Source organism: Patiria miniata, unplaced genomic scaffold, assembly GCF_015706575.1.
Source record: "Patiria miniata isolate m_02_andy unplaced genomic scaffold, ASM1570657v1 HiC_scaffold_17, whole genome shotgun sequence".
NCBI lineage: Eukaryota > Metazoa > Echinodermata > Asteroidea > Valvatida > Asterinidae > Patiria > Patiria miniata.
In genome coordinates this window covers 11,260,668-11,283,542 of record NW_024037055.1, presented here as the reverse complement: position 1 = coordinate 11,283,542, position 22,875 = coordinate 11,260,668, and the positions used below count along the sequence as shown (strand labels likewise).

Here is a 22,875-nt window from a genome sequence, read left to right as displayed (position 1 = left end):
ATCATCGCGAACGTAGTTTTTATCTCTTTCACCAGTCGTTATTGGAGTGTTTCAACGGTAGAAACACAGGCCATAACACTGATCGGAGCCTTTTCCGGCTGGACAAAAGGTTTAACATTGACAGGTGATATGGAAAAACCACTGTGTCGCACGTGCCTGCATATGGACTGTACAAAGATGCAATGATACCAGGGTACGTACTGCACCATACCGTCTGCTAGCACATGGCCGGTCGGGAACGTGGATAAAATCATTATGTTGTGCAATTTTCGGAGGTTTCAGATTTAGTTCTGCAAAATGCAATGCTTTAAAAATCATGATGATTATCTCGAGAATAGCGAAGAGAGCATTAGCGAAACATTTCACTGGCATTTGTTGGAAGAGAAAGACGATAATGCCTGATTTTCCCCCATGTACATGTACGAATGCAAGTGGAGTAGTAGTGGAGTTGTGTGGTTGAATCATGCCATTGTCTTTCGGACTTTTTCCTCGACTTTCTGAAGTAAGAAGTGAACTTCTTTGTTGTTGACTCCATTACTCTAACCGTAATTCAGGCGTTTTATGCAATGAAAACACTGACCATTTCGTTTCATTATAACATTTTGTTTGAATCAAAAATAAAGCAGGAGTTGGTGTCCAGAAATTGGGCATGAAGTGTATTGTACATGCATGTACATATGACAACTGCAGCGCGGCCCAGATTTCGGACACATATATTTGTTAGGCCTATTTTCTGATTTTTTTGCCATATGCCAGTTTCATCTCTGTTAATGACTGTAATTAAGGTGGCCGGGAAACAGTCTGGTAAATATCAGAAACGCCATGCTTGTTTAAAACCATCTGAATTCTTTGACGAATTACCATGATTTTTGGATAACTAGACCTCTGAAGGTACCGAATTTAACGATTTTGTGCTATTTAGCAGTCATACTATAGCTGGATTGATTTTCTGCTGACAAAATAATGTCGATCTTTTATTAATTTTCGGCTCCCCTAGCAACAGGACCATCCACGCACAGGCCGTACATGGCTCTGTGACTGATCTGCGGAGGTAGTCCAGTATTTCAGTCACATTTATGGGACTAGGGCCGGGGGCCTATTCCGAAAATTTGGGATTCTCATTCAATACTGTGTATGAGAGTCCCAAATCTTAAGGTATTGAAAACATGCGGCGATCGTGAAGTGGGTTTCAGGTCAACTCGGTCCGTGACCAACTCGGTCTGAGTCAACTCAGTCCGTAACCGACTCGGTCTCTGACCAACTCGGTCCGTGACCAACTTGGTCCATAACCAGCTTGGTCCCTAAGGGAAAATGTACGCAAAAAGATTGCATTTTTGTAACAAGGCAATCCCATCCCTATAGTATTTTAGGCGGCCCACCAATTCGCTGAGTTTAGGTTGCGTGGACAATAAAAAATCCACATAGGGCCTACATGTAAAAGATTTAAATGCTGCTTTGCCGTTATTCACTACCCGTACCCCACTGGCAGTGACATCCTAGACCTTGCGATTACAGATTTATTTATTTATTAATTTTTTTGGGGGGGGGGGGCGTCACCGATGGCACTCCGGCCGTGCATCAGTCAGGCGTGGCACTGCTACCGGCCGTGCATCGTGTCGATGGCCGGTGGGGCTGTGCGGTCAGGCGCGGCACTGTCACCGGCCGTGCACCGTGTCGATGGCTGGTGGGGATGTGCGGCCAGGCACGGCACTGTCACCGGCCGTGCACCATGGCGATGGTCGGTGGGTGCCACCGGCCATGCACCGTTTTCTTCACAAAGTCCGAACGCACCCAGCTAGCTGCATAATGCCCACGGCCCGCCGCGCGCAGGGCCAGGTCGTATGGGTGACTGAATGGCCGGCAACCTGGTAGCACAACCTACATGTATGTAGCCTCGGCACACGTACACGTGGGTCGTGCGTGAAACTTTTATTTCAAAGCTCTTATTTTTGTTAGGGTAGAAATCACGATTTTCCTGTGCAGTTTGTGCCTTGCGATTCAGCGCGTCGTGCGTGCTCATGGTACATTGCGCGGTGATCGCCATCTTTATTTTCGGGTCGCGTGTTGTCGACGCGCTGTCATCATCATTTTACCCCCAAATTTCCCACAAAAAATTCAAAACCCTGTCCTCTATCTATGACATACCTGTTTATTGAGAATGTCGCCAACTAATTTGGTAGGTCCAAATTTTAAAGTGGATTTTGTTCCCTTATTGGAACTGGGCCCTACACTACACGATCGCCAAACATGCAATACAAGAAAATAGACTGGCATCTGAAACAACCAGTCCAACAACTCGGCACAATTGCAGAATACCCCGCCACTCGATCTATCCACCTCGTAGCCGGCTACGGAGTCATGGTTGATTGCCCTCAATAAACCTTCTCAGCGCTACATGTATGTATTTGTCATGCTCCACTGCACTCCCACTCCGTATCCACGTAGCCGGCAACATGGGAGTTGGTTTGGACTTTTTTCAGCAACTCCCATTACTTTTGTGTTGCTTCGTTCTCAAGCATATAAGGACTCCGTGTAGCCGGCAACAGGGTAGTTGGTTTGGACTTTTTCCAACCTCGTAGCCAGAGAATTTAAGGGTGTATTTCCGAGTGGCGGGGTATTCTACAATTCCTCCAACAACTGTTCAGTACTGCATCAATCAACTGTCAGCTGACTGTGCCAAAAGAAATATCAAGGATGTCGGGTACTAGGTCACTATTTCTACACATTTCTCCATAGTCAGGCACCCGTCCTGGCTAATGACTAGTCCGAGTAACTTGAACCCAACTTATCGCCTTTTTAACATTCGGACATGGTATGGCAATAGTAGGGTCCAAGCTAATCCGTATATGCTGAGCAACACAATTTTGTCCTTGACCTAGCCCAGGTTGGACTCTGTTGGAAATGCACTTGTGTTTCCAAACGTGATCCAGTCTTCTCATTATCATAATCCATACATCACGCTCGGTTGGCCTGATCTTCTTTTGCATCGTTTGAGCACTTAAGGTCCCAGTCTGGTAGGGGCCTACAGCAAGTTCAATTGGTCTTTCGGTAAGGTTTGTAAAAAAACTTACAGTTCTGGAAGTAGTTGGTAAGTAATTGGTTGATGGATTTGAAAAAGGGTAGGAGTGCGTTCGATTACAGTAAACTCCGGCTAAACCGACATCGTATAAACCGTCATATCGCTCAAATCGGCCGTCTGACGAAAGTCCCGATTGTCTCTAATGCATTTCCATTGACATTTTCATTTCTAAGCCGGCCTTTGTAAGCAGCCATTTCGCCTATGCCGGCGTGTTACTTTCAGTCCCATTTCCTCAAAACCACACAAATTCCTCTGTATAAGTCGGCATCGTGCTCTGCGGTTTGCAAGAAGTGTCAAGTGAAAAGTCCCACACACTGCTAACTGATATCTGTTTATCAATGGCACGGCCCGTGATTGATGCATTGGCCAGCACGTGTACACTAATCTCACGTGTACACTGTTTCATACACAGTCTGTACATTGTGTGCATCGTTCCCTTACAGGAAGTACATGTAAATGTCCATTCTGTAAAAGAAAATGGCATCCAAAACCTGTTCAAAGAAGCGGAAAATGGGTCCTAGATTAATGGTTTTCAATTTAACGGATGTAGAATCTTTCCATTTATAACAGGAATTTACCAATGTGAAACTAGATTTCCCATTTTTTCAACTTTGATGCACAAAAGAAATTAAGCTTTCTCATTCATTTTAGAAATTGTGGATCAAGCATTATACCAAGGCATTAAACAAAAAATGAAGGGAGCATTTTTTTATTTTATGGCTATTGACATGTATTCTCTTCCCATTCACTACGTAAATTTGAAATGTTTGTGAACGTGAAGCTAAATTTACTGGTGCTGTCAAACTTTGCCTCACACGAAACCCAACACGAAACAAAGTTTTCTGTGTAATGTCAGAAGTTGTTGATCAATTAAGCATGCTAACAAATATGCCAGGGCATTAAATGAAAATGAAAAGTGTAGGAAAATTGTAACGTGTAGGAAAATTGTAAGATTTTTTTATTTACAGCTTTCTTCTTTTGTAATACAATGTACTCTGCATTTTATTTGTGACAAAATACATGGACATAGCCCATCACAGCCACGTGCGCGATCAAAAAGGGATTTTCCCAATAGCACATCAATACCAGTACCCCCTCTCGACTGCATGCATGCGCTCTGTTCATTTTGGGGGTCTCCTTATTGTACCAGTACCATGCACACATTTAATTCGTGACTGTACACGAACGTACGTGCACAGTATGCAAGCGATCTGTATATCATACCACTGTTGACGCTAGCCGGCCGAGCTGTCCTTGCTTCGTACGTACGTACGTGTACATGCATGACTTTCTGTGATCAAAACCACAGCCTGTTTGTGATGATAAACATTGAGGATATATTTCAGACATGGTCTGGCGATACTCCATGTCCGAATGTTAAAAAGGCGATAAGTTGGGTCCAAGTTACTCGGACTACATCCGAATCAACTGTCTAGAGCTCGGTCTATAGGTCCACACCCATTGAAAATATGCGGGGACGCCCGGACAATAGCCGTATAGACGTAGCTCTGGAAGCCCGTTTTAGACACAGCCTGAGGCGCCCGCCGGACGTCACGTTGGCAGCCATGTTTATTGCAGGTAATTCGGACGCTGTCGCGCCTGCACGAGTAAGCACGGGGGAAGTAATTGAACGCACTCTTGATATGCGGTCCCGGTCCCATGCGGGAAAAAATGTTGCAACCTGATGCCAATTCACTTCAGCAGATGTGTATAGCCCTACTGAGTGGAGCGTTGAACTGTGGTACCCTCCGTACTAACGCTCCAACGATTTGGCATGTTTGGCATACTTTGGTGACATGTACACGGTATGCATGCCCTCGTGAGGACAAAAGGCCACCCAGAAAACTGGTAAAGAGAATACAATATTACAAATGAGAAAGACAGTAACCCTGGATAGATCCACACATTCATGACATTCCATAAACATATGAAACCCCTTAAATTGTTCCAAACAACTGGAAATGTTGAAAAAAGGACAAAATATTCTGAACTTACCGCTCACAATTAAATGTGTCTGCCGAGTTGTGCAGTCCATTTCACTGACATGACTGAGTGATATATATCGATCATCTGTTTCAAGTACTAAAATGCGCCACGCGCCAAAAACCCACAATGTCTGAGACAGCGCGGGCACATATGACTACATGGGCACATATGACTACATGCAACAGTCATTGATTAAGCACGACTTTTTCCTTCTTCAATAGTGATGTCACACATGCGCTCGATGATCGATACATCACTCAGTCATGTCAGTGAAATTAAATGGACTGCACAACTCGGCAGACACATTTAATTATGAGCGGTAAGATACCACACAAGTGAAATCTTTAGAAAAGGGATAAAAGGACAACAATGCTTCTACCCCTGAACTCCCATCCGCTGGGCTGCTCAGTTTCCAGATGATAATTTGAGTTACAAATGTTGTTTGGTATTGAAACTTCAGTAGGGGGTTGCCCTTGGGAGTAGGCAAGTTGGGATTGGTTTGTGAGTCAAAAAGGTCAAAGGTCAAGGTAACAGTGGCGAGTTAAACGTTAATGGTTTCAGGATGATAACTTGAGTTTGGAATGTGATTTGGATTTCTAACTTCAGAAGGGGGTTGCCCTTGGGTACAGGCAAGTTGGAATTGGTTTTGGGGTAAAAAAAAGTCAAAGGTCAAGGTTACAGTGGTGAGTTAATGGTTAATGGTTTCTGGATGATAAATTGAGTTAGAAATGTGATTTGGTTTTCTTACTTCAGAAGGGGGTTGCCCTTGGGTACAGGCAGCGGTGTTTTTATTTGCAGCACACATCGTCAATGGTCATGATTATTCAGCTAGTTTGATGTTTATTTATAAGAAAATATCAATGACGTCACACCATTGCTATCACTCAGTCATGCATGTACATTAAAGCATTTCACAGAACGGCTTTATTCCAGCTGCCAAAGTGGCCTAGTGGATAGTGGAATGAACTGTGGATCACAAGATCTGTGGTTTGAACCCACATCCATTTTCATCAAATATTTTTGTTGGTTGGGATAAGTTTAATTGAAGGGAAAACACTAAGAGAACACTAAGAGAACACTAAGTGTCTTCCATCCACACAGCGTGATAAATATTCATGTTAGGGTGCATGATGTGATTGGTTAAAATACGATGTATGCTCCAAAAAACCCTAGAAATACGCGTACAGGTAATTTAGGATTGATTTTTAGGTCCAAAGGTCCAAGGTCAAGATCACAGTGGTGAGTTAAAGGTTAATGGTTTTCGGATGATGACTTGAGTTAGAAATGAGATTCGGGTTTCTAACTCAGTAGGGGGTTGCCCTTGGGAACATGCAAGTCGGGATTGGTTTTGGGGTCAAAAAGGTCCAAGGTCACGGTCATCGTGGTGAGTAAAATGTAAATGGTTTCCGGATGATAACTTGAGTAAGAAATGAATTTTGGCTTTGTAACTTCAGTGGGGGGGGGGGGGGGGGGTGGACTTGGGGCCAGACAAGTTTAGAGTGGTGTGGAGGTGAAAAGGTCAAAGGTCACAGTGGTGAGTTAAAGGTTAATGGTTTCCGGATGATAAGTAAACTCCGACTGAGGGGTTTCAACAGCAACGCTTTTATCTCATGCCTTGAATTTTTTTGTTATGTTTTAGGCTAATTCGTGCTGCCTTCAAAACATCATGGCAGGACTGAAGTTGAGTGTGATGCTTGTGTTGGTTCTTCTCCTTCCCTGCTGTACTTCAGGCAAAAATGGCAAGAGGCTCACTGCCGCCGACAAGAGCCAGGAAGTGGCAAAGCACGCCATCAAGATCCACCAGGGTAAGGAGCCTAGCATCAGGGGCATTGCTGGGGAGGCTGGCAACCAGACATCTAGGGAAGTAATAACCCTAGATAGCTATCTGAGCAATTCGTGCCAGGTTCTAGCCAACCTAAAGCAGACCAAGAAGCTTGTCATTCAGAAGCTTGACCGAACCATTGTAGATGTACACCTGGACCAGAATGTGGAAAAGGCAGAGAAGATGTTCCGCATCCACATGTTCGAGATTTTCAAACGAGAGTTGAATGAGAGTGAGGACGCCATACTGATGTCCATCAATGGACTGAAGAGGGCACTGCAGGTCTGTATATGCTTTGATATTTTGTTTGTTTGTTTTGGTTTGTATTGCATTCCTCTATGCCATGTGTCATTTTCTCACTCCATGCCATCACACATGTTTTGCCAAAATGCACTTAAGGAAAACAAGATGAGATTTGAAGGTTTGCATGGTGGAAAGATACTAAGACAAGATAGGTTTGCGGTAGCACTATGTGAATAAATCTCTTTTGTGACATACTCACAAGTGTGAATGAATCTCTTTTGTGAGTACATGTGTGGTTCTGAAAAGAACCACACATACTCACAAAAGAGATTCATTCACATGGTGCTACTGCAAACTTATCTGTCTTAAGGAAAACAAGTGCTCAAATCAAGGGTAAGAGGTAAAATCTCTGTATAGCACACATCATTTTAAAGGTACATATTTTAAAGGTACATGTATCTGGAGAACTTAGTCCTGGGGTTTTGTTCTTGCATGTAATTTGCCTGACTGCATATATGGGACAAATTAAACAAACTCACAAAAAAAAGGCGTCCCTTTTTATCCCCTGGGTTGTAATCCAAAAGGGGGATATTGCAATAGCATATTCCTTCTGTATGTCTGAATGTGTGTGTGTGTGTGTCTATTATGTTTTCGTTAGGTTAACTCTTATCAGCACGATAACTTGAGAAATACTTTACTTAAGAACTTCAGATTTGGTTTGTGGGTTGCTCTTGGTAGTCTCAAAAAAGCCTATTGTTTTTGGGGCCAACAGGTCAAAGGTCAAGGTCACTATTGCTAAAACAATAGAAATATTCCATTTTGGTTAGGTACGGTACATTGACAAGTGTCCGTACTAACTGACTGTATAAAAACTGCCGGTATGCCAGGGGATTGCGCAAGTTTCACTTGCAGTGTTTTTAATTCTATGGTTCTCAATTTTTTTGGCCTTGAAGGAGGGTCCGTCGGTCGGACGGACGGACGGTCGGTCAAAAAACAATCTGGGTTAGAAAAAGTACATGTTGAATGCACAAAAGGCTGAATAAAATGCCGCAAACTGTTGAATGACTGTGCACAACTGGTAACGTGTTTGACCAATTTTGAGAGGTGAATGGATTTTAGATTTTATAACCAACACATTTTGACTTAAAAAAAGTTGTTTATTACTTTACTTGTAACTTCACTTACCGGTACTCAACGACAAATGAAGTGCTGTAAGGACTTGAGCAAGTCGAATACACATTGCCCCCGATGCAGCATTTAGTCTGGTTCCCAGACCGAAAGATCCTGACTATTTCTGATGAATCTTAGGTCAGGTAATGGCTACAATATAAAGGCCTACAACGGCATGTTACCAAAACTGGAGGAATACCTCCTGTTTCCGAAAATGTCTGAAGTTTGCAGAATGCAGTTTGTTTTAGGCAGGCTGGGTTTTTTGTTTTGTTGCTTACATGTACATTGTATTTAAATATTATGCAATACCGGTACACACATTATCATTTTAGAAATGGCTTTATTGAATTCGTTGACCCTAAAAACACGGAATTAGACACCTTTTTGGATATGATTGGACAAATTCCTACGTAAAAAATAGATAAATGGTATAACTTCATCTGTTGAAATGACTTTAACCCTCCTACGCTGAACGCGCACACCAGCATGCATTTGCACACAAATACGCATCATGAACAAGAATGATCCTAAATGTTGAATAGTATATTTCCCATTCCCCATGGGCGAATGGGACACAGAATGATTCCAGCCAAGTACAAACCACACATAAATGCTGTGCATGGAACCGCATTTGGACCAGGGCATCATTCACGCACCTCAGCGGTTCATTAAACAAAATTTTCACGTACTTTTCTACGATAATAGGATGTGTTTGTGTCAAATTGTTGTGTCTGATCCACCAGTTGCGTTTACACTCAAACATTGCGGGATCAGATATATCCGGATCTGATCTTTCGCATATAAAGGGGGATCGAGAAAGGTGGATCATGTCCGGATCAACCCTGATCCACCTTGTGTTTACACATGCTGTTAATCCCCCTTCGATCGTCATAGGATTAGATCCCTCTTGTTAAACGGAGAGCTGGATAGGGTTTAATCAAAATTTTCGGGAATAAATCCCCAGATGGTCTCATAGCATAGTATCCTCAACCCTGATCACAGAATGGCCAGTCATAAGTTTCTCTAGATCAGACTAAGGCTCATTGGTGCCGTACCAAATAGGGCCAATTTTATATTTAATCAGAATTCTGAGAATGAGAACGAAACCAGTATCATTTAATAGCTTGGCACTTTTAGGTAATGGCGATATAACTTAAGAGCGATTTTAGATCAGACTAAACAACTTAAAGCTGTCGTCAGGTTGACCTTGCAACGACACAGATCAGTCGGCGACTGACTTTTCAAGATCAAGCTGTGTCTGAGGTATGACCATCAGTTTTTTGCGACCTGAGTGTAACTGCGGCGATATTAAGACAATTGGAATTAATCAGTGCTAAAACAAATCAACAGTTGCAAGAGTAGAAACATTTCAACTTCTACGACGACGTCTGTTTTCATTAAGCAAATCAGCACACTACACTGGCGCTCCGCCTTCTGCACAACATCACGCAGTACGCACCATGCGTGTGTTAATCACCATATAAGGATATTATTTACTACTTCTCGCGAGAGGATATTCCATACCATAGCTAGAGGGGTGTTAAAAAAAAAGAAGGTAAAACTGTTCAACAAAATTGTTGGAAATGTATAATTTTTTACTTGTGTCGACTTGTTGACTCAAAGGTATTTGTGAATGGGAGACCATATCAGGGAATGCACGCTGATAATGGCTTGAGCCGAACCGGCCAAGCATGTATTTATTCCCTTATTGTTATAAGAAGTCCCATAACTGTCTATGCTGTGGAATCGCGGTGGATCATCGTGGGTGACATGAGCATGGTGTTGCGATTATTTTGCATCAGGATGCACCTTGTTTCAAGAGAATCACACATTCTACTGCGCTCTACATGTAGGGACCCGATCGACTCCTCCCCACACAAAACTGTTGCACCCCTATTTTTATTTTTGGAATAGTCCTACTAGCTAGTACTTGTGCCTGCATAACATGTGGCCTGCATGTGGTCATTCTTGAATAAGACCACACTGAGAGAACATCATATTCATCTCTCCCTGTTGCAGGTATGTTGGAGATTATTCTTTTAATTTTGATACATTTTAGTTGACAATACTTTGCACTTGTATATATTTTCTCTGTGTTAAATGCACTTTAGCTGAACTAGATAACAGAATTAGCCATTGGATAAGGTTTTGATCTAGGAAGGTACTGTATCTTTCAGATGGTGTTTAACTGAATAAGGATCATGGCTAAGTACAGTAAACTCCGGCTAAGAAGGCACTCTTGGGACCAGAAAATTTGTGACGGCTTACGCGAATGTCGGCTTCTGCTGCAAGTCGTCATTTTGCTGACTTACACAAATACACAAATTGAATCACGGAGTGAAAAAAATAGATTGAATTAATGGCCTATGCGCATCTGTATCATGCAAACAAGATTCATGGCTAAAATTCAAAGGCTTTGATTTATACATCCATGGTTGATTCCAGCAAATATATCCTCAATGTTTATCATCACAAACAGGCTGTGGTATTGATCACAGAAAGTCATGCATGTACATGTACGTACGTACGAAGCAAGGACAGCGCAGCCGGCTAGCGTTAACAGTGGTACGATATATCGCTTGCATACTGTACGTCCATGTACATGTAGTGTACATTGTGCACGTACGCACATGTACGTGTACAGTCACGAATTAAATGTGTGCATGGTACTGGTACAATAAGAACAGAACGCATGCGTGCAGTCGAGAGGGGGTACTGGTATTGATGTGCTATCAGGAAAACCCCTTTTTGATGCATGGGCCGATGCATCAATCACAGGCCGTGCCATTGATAAACAGATGTCAGTTAGCAGTGTGTGGGACGATGCCGACTTATACAGAGGAATTTGTGTGGTTTTGAGGAAACGGGACTGTAAGTAACACGCCGATATAGGCGAAATGGCGGCTTACAAAGGCCGGCTTAGAAATGAAAATGTTAATAGAAATGCATTAGAGACAATCAGGAGTTTCGTCGGACGGCCGATTTAAGCGATATGACGGTTTATACGATGTCGGTTTAGCCGGAGTTTACTGTACAAGTTGAGAACAGAAGTAACAGTCATTTATCAGTTCTATGTACGTCTGTTATATGTTAAACTATTATTGAATAATGTTATTTCTATTGTGTATCATTGTAAAATGATTGATTCTTGAATAACACCACACTCCCTGTTGCCGGTGTAACATTTGGCGATCTTGCTAGGACGGGTTGTAATTGGTAAGTCTCTTCTAGAGGAGCCAGTTACACACCCATGCCTGCCCGAACACAGACTTACATGTACCCATGGCGACGTAGCTGGAAGCATTCCATAAGGAAGTTAACAGTGCCCTCTACCTTTTGACAACAGCACAACTCGAGGAGGTTGTGGATAGCCTTGACGTGATTGGCTTTCAGTCTGACCTGTCTCACCTAAGGCTGGTGAAGCTCATCATGCGCCATCTAAACCGTGATGAGATGGACGAGCAGCTGGATGGGGGACTGTCCATGCTCCAAGCCTTGAAGGAGACGCTTGGGAAGATGGAAGTTTCCAGCCCCACCAAAAGTTCCCAGACGGGATCTGATGAGGCATCAACCTCTGAGGCCTCAGCACCCTCCCCATCGCCCGGTCCAGTTCCAGCTGCCATGACCTCCCCATCGCCCGGTCCAGTTCCAGCTGCCATGACACTGCGCCGGGAGTTTAAGATTGCCGGTCAGATCGGGGAACCTGGCCAAAAGGATAAGCTGTCCTTCCCCAGTTTGATTCACCAGATTCAAGTCAGCGTTGAAAAGAAATACCCGCAGAAAGAGATCATTGCAGCAGTTATCAGAAGTATTTTGCCAGGAGCCAAGCTTCGGAGCTACCGGGAAGGAAAGTCAGATCTGACCCTCCCCACTCTCCGTCGACTGCTGAGGGCCCACTTCAAGGAGAAGGATGCCACAGAGCTCTTCAATCAGCTGTCCCGCCTGGCACATGAGCAAAAGGAGTCTGCCCATACCTTTCTGATTCGCGCTCTGGAGCTGCGCCAAAGAGTGCTCTTTGCCTCTCAAGAAGCGGGTTCAACCTTCTTTTACGAGCCAGCACTGGTTCAGGGTGTCTTTCTCCACTCGGTGCTGACGGGCCTGCGGGATAGTAGTGTCAAGGCAGAGATGCGTCCTCATCTTGCCGACAAGAGTATCTCTGATGAGGACCTGTTCGAGCATCTGAACATTGCGGCTACCAACGAAGAAGAAAGTCGGCCGAAACTCCGCAAAGGTAGTTCTACTCAGGTTGCCCGTGTTGATGCGGTTGAAGTGCAGAGTGAGCAGAAGAGTCCCCCAAAGAAGTCCAATCCCCTTGTCCAGGAGGTCTGTGACAGCACAGCTGATATAAATCTGCTAAAGGCCCAGATTGCAGAGATCCGGGAGGCTGTGATGAGTCTGAGACCTGGTCAAGCCCCAAGCCGTCCCAGTCCTCTGCCCCGACCCTACGGATGCTGGTCCTGTAGGCAGAGTGGTAATGGGCCATCTTGCTCACACTGTTTTAAGCGTGGCTCATCGGAGCACTTTGCAAGTGGGTTTCGTCAAAGGAGAGGACCTTTGGGAAACGCCAGTGGACTACCGCCGAGGGACGAGCAGTAGTCGGAAAAGTTTAGGAGTCCCAGGGTACAGGAAAACCAAAGTCGACCCCTTGTCCAGAAAACCAGGTGCGAGTCTGTCATCTTACACTGAAGCAACATCACAAAGTCGTTAGACTTGTTGGTAGAAGATGCACAGTAAGTTGCTCCCTCCAAGGAGTGCGCACCGAAGCGTTATGGGACACTGGGGCTGAAGTTTCAATTGTACCCCTCAGTTGGATGGAGCGGAATCTTCCAGAACTTCAGTTACGAGCCATTGAGGAGCTTATGGAAACGGGTGAGCAGTTCAATCTTGCAGCAGCAAATGGAACTCCCATCCCGTTCAAAGGATGGGTGGAGTTAGAGTTTAGGTTGACTGGGGAGACGGTGTCGTCACAAGGAATGACAGTTCCTGTCCTCGTCAGCACAGATGAGACTGAACGACCCATCATCAGCTACAACGTAATTGAGATGTTAGTAAAGACAGAAGATTCCTCTTCATCCATCAAGTCAGCATTTCCTGGACTTCGACCCGCTCAAGTTGCTGCTTTAGTGGGTTTCATCAATAGCAACGACCCAGATGATTTCTGTGAGGTGAAGGTGGGAAAAAAAGATGTGGCGATTCCAGCTGGAGAGAACATGGTAGTCACTGGGAGTGCACATCCAGGACCAGTAACTGAAGACATGACGTTTTTTTTTTAGCCCGATGTCCAATGCTGCTGGCCGGATGGTCTGCAGATGGATGAATCAGTTGTACATGTTCCAAAGGGTTCCTTCTGCAAGGTGTGCATCCTAGTCTGCAACCATAGCAAGAGTCCTGTCACGCTCAAACAGAAAAGTGTACTCGGCAGACTACAACTAATCCATTCCATCATCCCCGGTGAGATACAGCCTGACGTCCCAGCCATGACTGACCAAACAAAAGTAGAAGTGTCCTCTGTCCAAACCAGTGGGGACAAGTGGAATCCAGAAGTAGATCTCCTTCATCTCCCTGAGAAACAGCGAAAAGTTGCAGAAAAGATGTTGGAAGATGAGTGTCAAGCCTTTGGAAGAGATAAGAGCGACACCGGATGTGCGCCCGACTTAAAGATGCGGATCCGCGTACATGATGAACAGCCAGTGCGGCGCACTTACTCCTCCATACCAAGTCCCTTGTACAGCGAGGTTAAGAATTACATTCTTGACCTCCTCATCACAGGTTGGATCACCAAATCTCAGTCACCCTATTCATCGCCTGTAGTTTGCATACGCAAGAAGGATGAAACACTTCGATTGTGTGTTGATTACAGAGAACTCAACAAGGAAACCATCATGACAGACAGCCAATTCCGAGAGTACGTGATGTTCTGAATAGCCTGGCTGGGAACACTTGGTTTTCCACATTGGACCAAGGGAAGGTCTACCATCAAGGGTTCATTGACGAGGACAGCCGATCACTGACAGCCTTTGTCACACCGTGGGGGCTCCATGAGTGGGTGCGCATTCCCTTCGGCCTAATGAATGCTCCGGCAACATTCCAACGATACATGGAAGGCTGTCTAGAAGGACTCAGTGGTGAAATCTGTGTAGTCTACCTTGATGATGTCCTGGTCTATGGTCGGACTTTCGAAGAACACCTGGAGAATGTCCGGAAAGTCCTGCAACGCCTACTGCAGCATGGTATCAAACTGAAGTCAGCCAAGTGTCACCTGTTCCTGAAGGAAGTCTGTTATTTGGGAGACTGGTCTCAGCTGCAGGACACAGAGCGGACCCTGCAGACACTGCAGCTTTGCAGGCAATCAAGATGAAAACACCTGCAAATGTCGGTGATGTGAGAAAGGTCCTCGGACTGTTGGGATACTACCGGCAGTACTTGGAAAACTTCTCCTCCAGGGCAAAGCCACTGTCAGATCTGCTATCTGTATCAAGAAGTTCAAATGCTGAGCCAGATCCAGTACCGACCAAGAAACGGACGAAGATAAGGACATCCACTTTCGTTAAGAAGTCAGGACAGCTCCCTTGGCACCAGCCAGTGACATGGACTCCACAACATCAGGAAATTCTCAACTCCCTCATAGACCGTCTGATGCAACCACCAGTGATGGCTTTCCCGGACTTCACCCAGCCTTTCTTCTTGACCACAGATGCATCTCAGGAGGGCCTGGGTGCTGTACTGTACCAGAAAGAAGAAGGGAAAACCAGAGTGATCGGTTTCGGGTCCAGAACACTTGGCCCAGCAGAGAAAAACTACCATCTGCACTCGGGGAAGTTGGAATTCCTGGCCCTGAAATGGGCGATAACAAATAAGTTTCGAGACTATCTGTTCTACGCACCATCATTTGTAGTCTACATGGACAACAACCCTTTAACATACATCCTTTCCACCGCCAGACTAAATGCAACAGGTCATCGCTGGGTTGCTGAACTTGCCGATTTCCGGTTCTGTATCAAATACAGACCTGGGAAAAGCAACAAAGACGCAGGTGTCCTGTCCCGCATTCCCATGAACTTTGATGCATATGCAGCCTCGTGTACACAAGAAATTACACCCAATGCACTTACAGCAACAGTTCAAGGCATTAATGCCTTCAGCAAGCATCAAGTTTCCTGGGCTGCAGCTATTTGTGTGGATGATGAGTCTCTGCACCCAGAGGAGAAAATCCCAGTCCCAATACAACCAGTCCTCAATAGAGCCTCACTTGCACAGTCGCAGCGGGAAGATGGTGCAATCAGGCGTGTCATCCATTACCAGACTTTGAAGAAACGACCATCCAGACAATAGTGACAAGAGGACCTACCAGAGACACGAGCACTGATGAGGGAGTGGGACCAGCTTCAGCTGGATACAGATGGCATCCTCATCAGGAAGACTCAGTCCCGTAAGCAGGTAGGCCTCCCACAGAAGTACAGGGCCAGGGTTCTCAAGGAACTACATGATGAGATGGGACACCTTGGCGCAGAACGGGTCGTTAACCTAGCAAGGGATCGCTTCTTTTGGCCGCACATGGCTCGTGACATCGAGACATATGTGACCAAAGAATGCAGATGTCTTAAAAACAAACGTCCCAACATTCCAACCAGAGCCCCACTATCTGGCATCACCACCACCGAACCCTTCGAGCTAATTTCTATCGATTTTCTGCATCTGGAGAAGTGCAAGGGAGGATACCAGTACATTCTAGTGATCATGGACCACTTCACCCGGTTTGCACAATGCTACCTGACGACAAACAAATCTGGCAAGACAGTGGCCCAGGTGATATTCAATGACTTTGTTCTCCGATTTGAGTTTCCAAAGAAGATACACCACGACCAGGTTGGGGAATTTGAGAATCACCTGTTTCGTGAGCTAGAACAGTACAGCGGCATTGGCCACTCCCTATCACCCACATTGGCCAACGCCCTATCACCCACAGGGGAACGGCCAGGTGGAGAGATTCAACCGGACTCTACTTCAGATGCTGAGAACCCTAACAGATGAAGAAAAGGCCCGGTGGAAGGACTCCCTCAACAAGGTAGTGTTCGCTTATAATAGCACAAAACAGGAGACGACAGGGTATTCGCCATTTTATCTTCTGTTTGGCCGAGCCCCTCGTTTTCCAGTTGACTTGCTGTTTGGTCTGACGCCAGGTTCCGGAACCCACTGTTCAAATCCCAGTCCGAAGAAGTATGTGGACCAATGGCAGAAAAAGCTTCAGGAGGCCTATGAAATTGTGAGAGGGAGAGCAGAGAAAGCCGGAACACGGGCCAGAGGTTATTATAACAGGAAGGCAAACTCCAGTTGTCTTAAAGCAGGAGACCGAGTTCTTGTGAGACGTTTGGCGCTCCCTGGAGGTCCAAGTAAGCTGGAATCGTATTGGGAAAAGCAGATCCATGTGGTCATCCAGAAGAAAGGTGACATGTCGGTGTACGATGTACAACCAGAAGACAACTCTGGTAGAGTTCGTACTCTTCATCGGAACCATCTCCTTCCATGCGAGTGTCTAGCTCCAGACAAACTGGAACCACAGATAGAATGCAAGAAACCACGCAAGGTGACTCGCCCCGATCCCAAGCCTCAGCATCTAGACCAATCCAGTGACGACAGTTAAGCAGAAGAGAACATCGCGTGGATGGGTTCCAAGGGAGCAGATGAACTGACGTCAGATCAACCCACTCATCTTCGACCCGAGGCAGTCACCTTCCAACCTGATGCCCAAGCACCCGTCGAGGATGACACAATGGATCTTGACCCTAGTGATGAATTGGCCCCAGATGAGCCCATCCCTACTCATGTACCTGCAGGAGCAGAGATCAAGGATGAGCCAGAAGTGAGTCAAGATCCAGTCTCAGACCCAGGTGAGGATGATCCAATCGAACGTCCAGTGCGAAATAGACAAGCCCAAGCCAGATTTACCTATGATGTCCTGGGTGAGCCAAGAGTGAGTCATGTTCAGCATTCAGCCACTCCAACTGTTGTGCCTCAGCCACAACATGGTTACCGCAGATTCAAAACTTTGCATGGATACCACCTATGAATCAGTTCCCTTACGTGTATCCTCCTAATGGACCAGTCCCATTGATGTACCCTCAGAATGGGCCTGTCCCAGAGATGTTACCCCACGGATAGGAGTGGCATACATGTAAAGATGTTCCGAAGGCCAGATGGCAGAAATTCGGTTGTTAACTACGACAAGTGAAAAGGAGTTAAGGATGGACTGGATTAGGCTGGCCAGCAAAGGGTACTTGGAGACATTCGTGAACACTTGAGGTTTAATGGGTTCCTACCCACCACTGAGTTTAATGCGATGAGGAGTCTCCATCAGAAGTTAACGCCATCCTGTAACAGAGACACTTGTTAGGCTTCAAAGTGTTGCATTTACATTAACAATGTTGGAAGGCTCCGAAATTATGGAATGATCCTTTTGATTGAGAAGTCCTTGGCTTCCAAGAATTAGCTACTCTAGGACCCTTGACTTCGATATTCATGCAGTGCTTGGGAAACACTACTGTATAGCATACAGTTTGTTTGCATTTCTGAGCTAGATCTTTCCTATGTCCCACTTGTGCACTGAAGCATTCATAGTTTTGATGTTTGTAAATAGTTCAAGTTAAATTTTTTCCGTAGGAATTAAGTGTAGACATGTAACAATTTTTGTCACACTTTGGACTGTCATGAAAGTTTTCTTGATTTTTTTTGTCTTTTCTAATTGTAGTATTTTCAGAAATGTTTGGGACAACATTTATTTTTAGGGGGGGCGCATGTAGGGACCCGATCTGCTCCTCCCCACACAAAACTGTTGCACCCCTATTTTTATTTTTGGAATAGTCCTACTAGCTAGTACTTGTGCCTGCATAACATGTGGCCTGCATGTGGTCATTCTTGAATAAGACCACACTGAGAGAACATCATATTCATATCTCCCTGTTGCAGGTATGTTTGAGATTATTCTTTTAATTTTGATACATTTTAGATGACAATACTTTGCACTTGTATATATTTTCTCTGTATTAAATGCACTTTAGCTGAACTAGATAACAGAATTCTTCTTCTTCTTCATTCTTTCATTTTCATGATGACTTGATGAGTTGGGCCCAACTGTCCCTGTCGAGCATAGTGTTGGAAAGAGATGGACCACTCAGACCAGTTTCTAGCTCGATGGATGTTTTCAGGGTCATGTTGGGACGACCTTTTCGTCGAGGGGCTTCAGGATTCCAGAGGAGAACTTGACTAGCTGGCTCATTATGTTGATAAATGTGACCGGCTAGCCGAAGGCTATGCTGTCTGATGGTGGTGGAGATAGGGGGAAGGGCACCATACAGAACAGAGTTAGGGAGATGTTGTTGCCAAGAAACGTTCTGTACAGCCCGCAACATCCGTGTATAGGTGCCATCAATGGATGCAGAGATCTGCTTGGTCAGGGTCCAGGACTCGCAACCGTAGAGGAGGATGGATTCTACTGAGGTCTTGAAGATCTTAAGATTGGTGGTCTTGGAGATCGAGGATCTCCATACTTTGGTCAGTGAGAACAGAGCAGACCAAGCTTGAGCTTTTCCACACTCGATGTCATGAGCTGTGTTGGTGTAGGAGCCCAGATACTTGAAGTCATCAACTTTATCGAGCTTACTGCCATCTAGTGCAGTGACGTCATCAGAGGTAGATGGGTTGATGACCATGTACTTAGTCTTCTTTGCATTAAGAGAGAGACCAACGGACTTGCAGCAAGCTTCTACTTTATGGAGGAGAGATTCGGCATCAAGGAGTGTGTCATCAGCAAGCAGACTAATGTCATCTGCATAATCTAGGTCGGATAGGTATTGGGCAGGGTGTCTACTACTCCTACGGCGTGAGAGGGTGAGACCATCGGTTACATTTAATGCTGTCCGCAGGGCATAATCCAGAACTATGATGAATAGGTAGGGGGCGAGAGGATCACCTTGTAGAACTCCAGGGTTGACGGAGAACGAATCTGATTCACCTTCGGGAGTGAGAACAACAGCACTTGTATCTTCATACATAATTTTGATGGCATTAATGGTCTCCTCCGGGATACCGTAAGCATGCAGGATCTTAAACATTGTTGGTCTGTCAACAGAGTCAAATGCTTTAAAGAGGTTGTGGAATGCTTGAAGACATTTCCTTCATTTTTCGGGTATATGTAGCCTAAGGTGTGATGAAATAAAAACGACTATTGTTTCTGTCATGAAATGAGTACAAAAGGTACTTTTGAGAGCTGTTTAAAAGTCGTCGTTGCGGGCAGCAAACAAAACACAGTAAATCGTGACGTAATAAACAGGACTCGTGTATGCTACTGTGCATCGGGAGTCCTGTTTATTACGTCACGATTTACTGTGTTTTGTTTGCTGCCCGCAACGACGACATTTACACAGTTGCACGTTCGGGTCGAAACTGGACCTGAAAAACAGCTCTCAAAAGTACCTTTTGTACTCATTTCATGACAGAAACAATAGTAGTTTTTATTTTATCACACCTTAGGCTACATATACCCGAAAAATGACGGAAATGTCTTCGAGCATTCCACATCCTCTTTAACAGAATTAGCCATTGGATAATGTTTTGATCTAGGAAGATACTGTATCTTTCAGATGGTGGTTAACTGAATAAGGATCATGGCTAAGTACAAATTGAGAACAGAAGTAACAGTCATTTATCAGTTCTTTTCTAATTCAAGTTTATACTTTTGTTACATTACTTTGTAGATCTCTTTTGTAATCATCAATTTAACTTTTATCTATTTAGCGTATAAGTTAGTTTTAAATCTATTAGAAGTGCAGTATTTTCTGAGTGCACCTTTAAGTACTAATGGTTAGGATGAAATGGAAGTTATGGCTTGTCCACAGTACTGCATTTAGACCACTTGTTATATAGAACGAGGTATGGAGTTAGAATGGAATAAGTATTGTAACTTTCACACTTTTCTGTGCAGTCCCTTGACCAAGCACATTTGTATACAGAGGAACAGTTTGTGCAGTGAAACAATGTTGCTAGTGATTATGCCTCAGGCAACTGACACTGTTGGGCATAGGCATGGTAGAAAGTGTTCGTGCATAAATAATTATCGTTTCGGTTTGCGGTAACACCATGTGGTAATAACTACTGCTTAGAAGATATTTAGTTCTGAAAAGAACTTGTCCTGCTTATTATCAACTTCGCTAAGTAGTTTTTTGTTCTGATAACAACAGCCAACAGCCGGTCCAGCGCTGTCAACAGCCAACCGCTTTGCTGCACTAGCTATGGAGGATGTGGATCCCATCATCATCGATGACAGCATCGACGGACCGAGGCGGAGTTGCTGATCGATTCCTACTACAAGGCCTAGACGCCCAGTGTCCAACTTGGCAAGAAACAGGAATGTTCAACACTCCCCAACCAGCCCCGACCACTCAACAACCAAGACCTCCATTCATGAGCAGCTGGTCCAGTATCGCAAAAAGCACAACGAAAGGAACACTGCAAAGACCAAACCACCTACTCCCAACCCAGCCACCACAGCAGATATCTTGGTCATCGGTGACTCCATGATCAAGAGACTGCAACCTAGAAAACTGAGCAGGAAAAAGAAGTCATCTGCCACACCATGCACGGTGCGAAGACTGAGGACATCGCTCTGAATGGCAAACACCTGTCAGGCAAGCACAATGTTTCTGACATAATTCTTCATGTCGGAACCAACAACACCTCTGACAATGCAGACACAATTGCTGCAAAGATCACTTCACTCGGTGAAACACTGCAACCAAAGTCATTGACGATTTCGTCAATCATCCATTGCAAAAAACAGACAGTGTCCCAACACAAGAAGGTCGATGATTCAAATGATCTGCTGAAATCTATCACACAGAGCAACAACTGGGAATTTATCGACAACGGAAACATAACTTTGGACCATCTCGTCTTGGACGGCGTGCATCTCAACACCACAGGAGTACGCATTTTGGCCAAAAACCTTATACAGCACATTCCGTAGCTGGACCATCAGAAAAAACATATTGACACGCACCATCGACTGAATTCATGCCGCAGAGAACATCCTTTGGTGCAATATCGTACTCTGATGCCCTCATTAAACCGATTGGAGATTGCCCAGATGTTTCGACGGTTTTCCGGCCATCCAACCAGTACTACCCTCAACGGTAGTTGAAGCGACATCAGCCCCTCCACCACCAACCATGACCCAAGCTGGCCCAATCCGAGACCTACAATGCCCATCATCGACTCAGAGACCAAGAATGGAACCAATACCTGGAGAAGGTCAGAGAACTACTCAACCCACTGAGCAGGATTCCAAAGTATACTTAATAGATGGCATCATTCACAATCAAAGTGCAGGTGGTTTTTCATTTGCCCACCTCAATGTACGTGTAAGAAGTATTATGAATACATTCGACCATTTTAAGATATTAATGTCTACAAATCTATTTGATATCATCTGTTTAAACGAAACATCTTGTGACTCCTCAATCTCCGACGAAGAGCTTAACCTCCCCGAATACTGTATTGTCAGAAGAGATAGAAACCGTCACGGGGGTGGGGTGGCAGTGTATATCCAAAATAATTTAACTTTCATCTGCCGTGATGACCCGGAAACAGATGATGTCGAATGTTTATGGGCTCAACTCAAATGTAAGCAAAGGCAGTCGTTGCTTTTAAGTTCTATTTACAGGCCACCTTCAAGTTCTGTTGAGTTCATAGATATTAACTAAGTGGTATTATAGATACAGCCTTCTGCTCTAGTAATTTTTATTACTATACCTCATAAATATTCATCAAGCAACCGCGGCATTTCATTGGTCCATTCCAGCAACTTAACCTTGTGAAAGTTTTTACTATCACCCCGCATCTTCGCGTGACGCGCAAAACCAGGGAGGTACTATCACACACCTGGGTTGCAACAGTTAGATTTGTTCAAGTACTGTGTTATCTCTTCTTTACGTGCGTACCGTGACAGTTGCATGTGCCAGTTTATTAAGGCGTACATCAAAATGGTGACCGGTGGTGCTCGCTTTGCGATTTTAATCGAGGAGGAAGTGGGTGAAATTTTACACAATCAAAATAAATGCAGTGTTTTGCGTGAATGTTAAAATTTATTCAGAGTCATTTCGTGTAAATACTTCATATAAGAAGAGTCATTTCGTGTAAATACTTCATATAAGTGTCCACACTCACAAAATCAAATTTTTTAAAACTTTGTGGGATGGAAGGACTTAAGGAGCAAGTAACCAAAATAGAGTTTTTAAACTTTTATTTTGCCTGTTGCCAGAAATTCTTTTGGGAAGGGTGCCTAATTTGCATAAATCGTTAATCCCTGTCGTGTTATATATTTATTCCCATATTTGGGTATATTTCTATTTTTTTTTTTTTTGAAAAGTGTATTTTGGGGATTTTACTTACATATCTTTACTTAAATAACATTTTCCAAAGCATATAAGTGACTGAATAATTATGAGGACATAGTAACGATCCAAAATGGCTACTATTATGCCCTAAAATTGCGCGCATTTACCTTGTCTCCAGATATCATCAA

General features: G+C 44.4%; 1 protein-coding gene across 1 annotated transcript in view; it reads left to right on the top strand.

Annotated features, from left to right (window-relative positions):
* LOC119723820 (transmembrane and coiled-coil domain-containing protein 3-like) overlaps nt 1–22,441 on the top strand; it is a 49,053-nt gene extending 26,612 nt beyond the window's left edge. The window contains exons 3-4 of the mRNA XM_038194697.1: nt 6,705–7,169; nt 20,534–22,441. Coding sequence (XP_038050625.1) covers nt 6,732–7,169; nt 20,534–20,647 — 552 coding nt within the window. The 5' untranslated portion in view covers nt 6,705–6,731 and the 3' untranslated portion in view covers nt 20,648–22,441. The remainder of the gene's footprint in view (nt 1–6,704; nt 7,170–20,533) is intronic.
* The last annotated feature ends 434 nt before the right edge of the window (nt 22,442–22,875 follow it).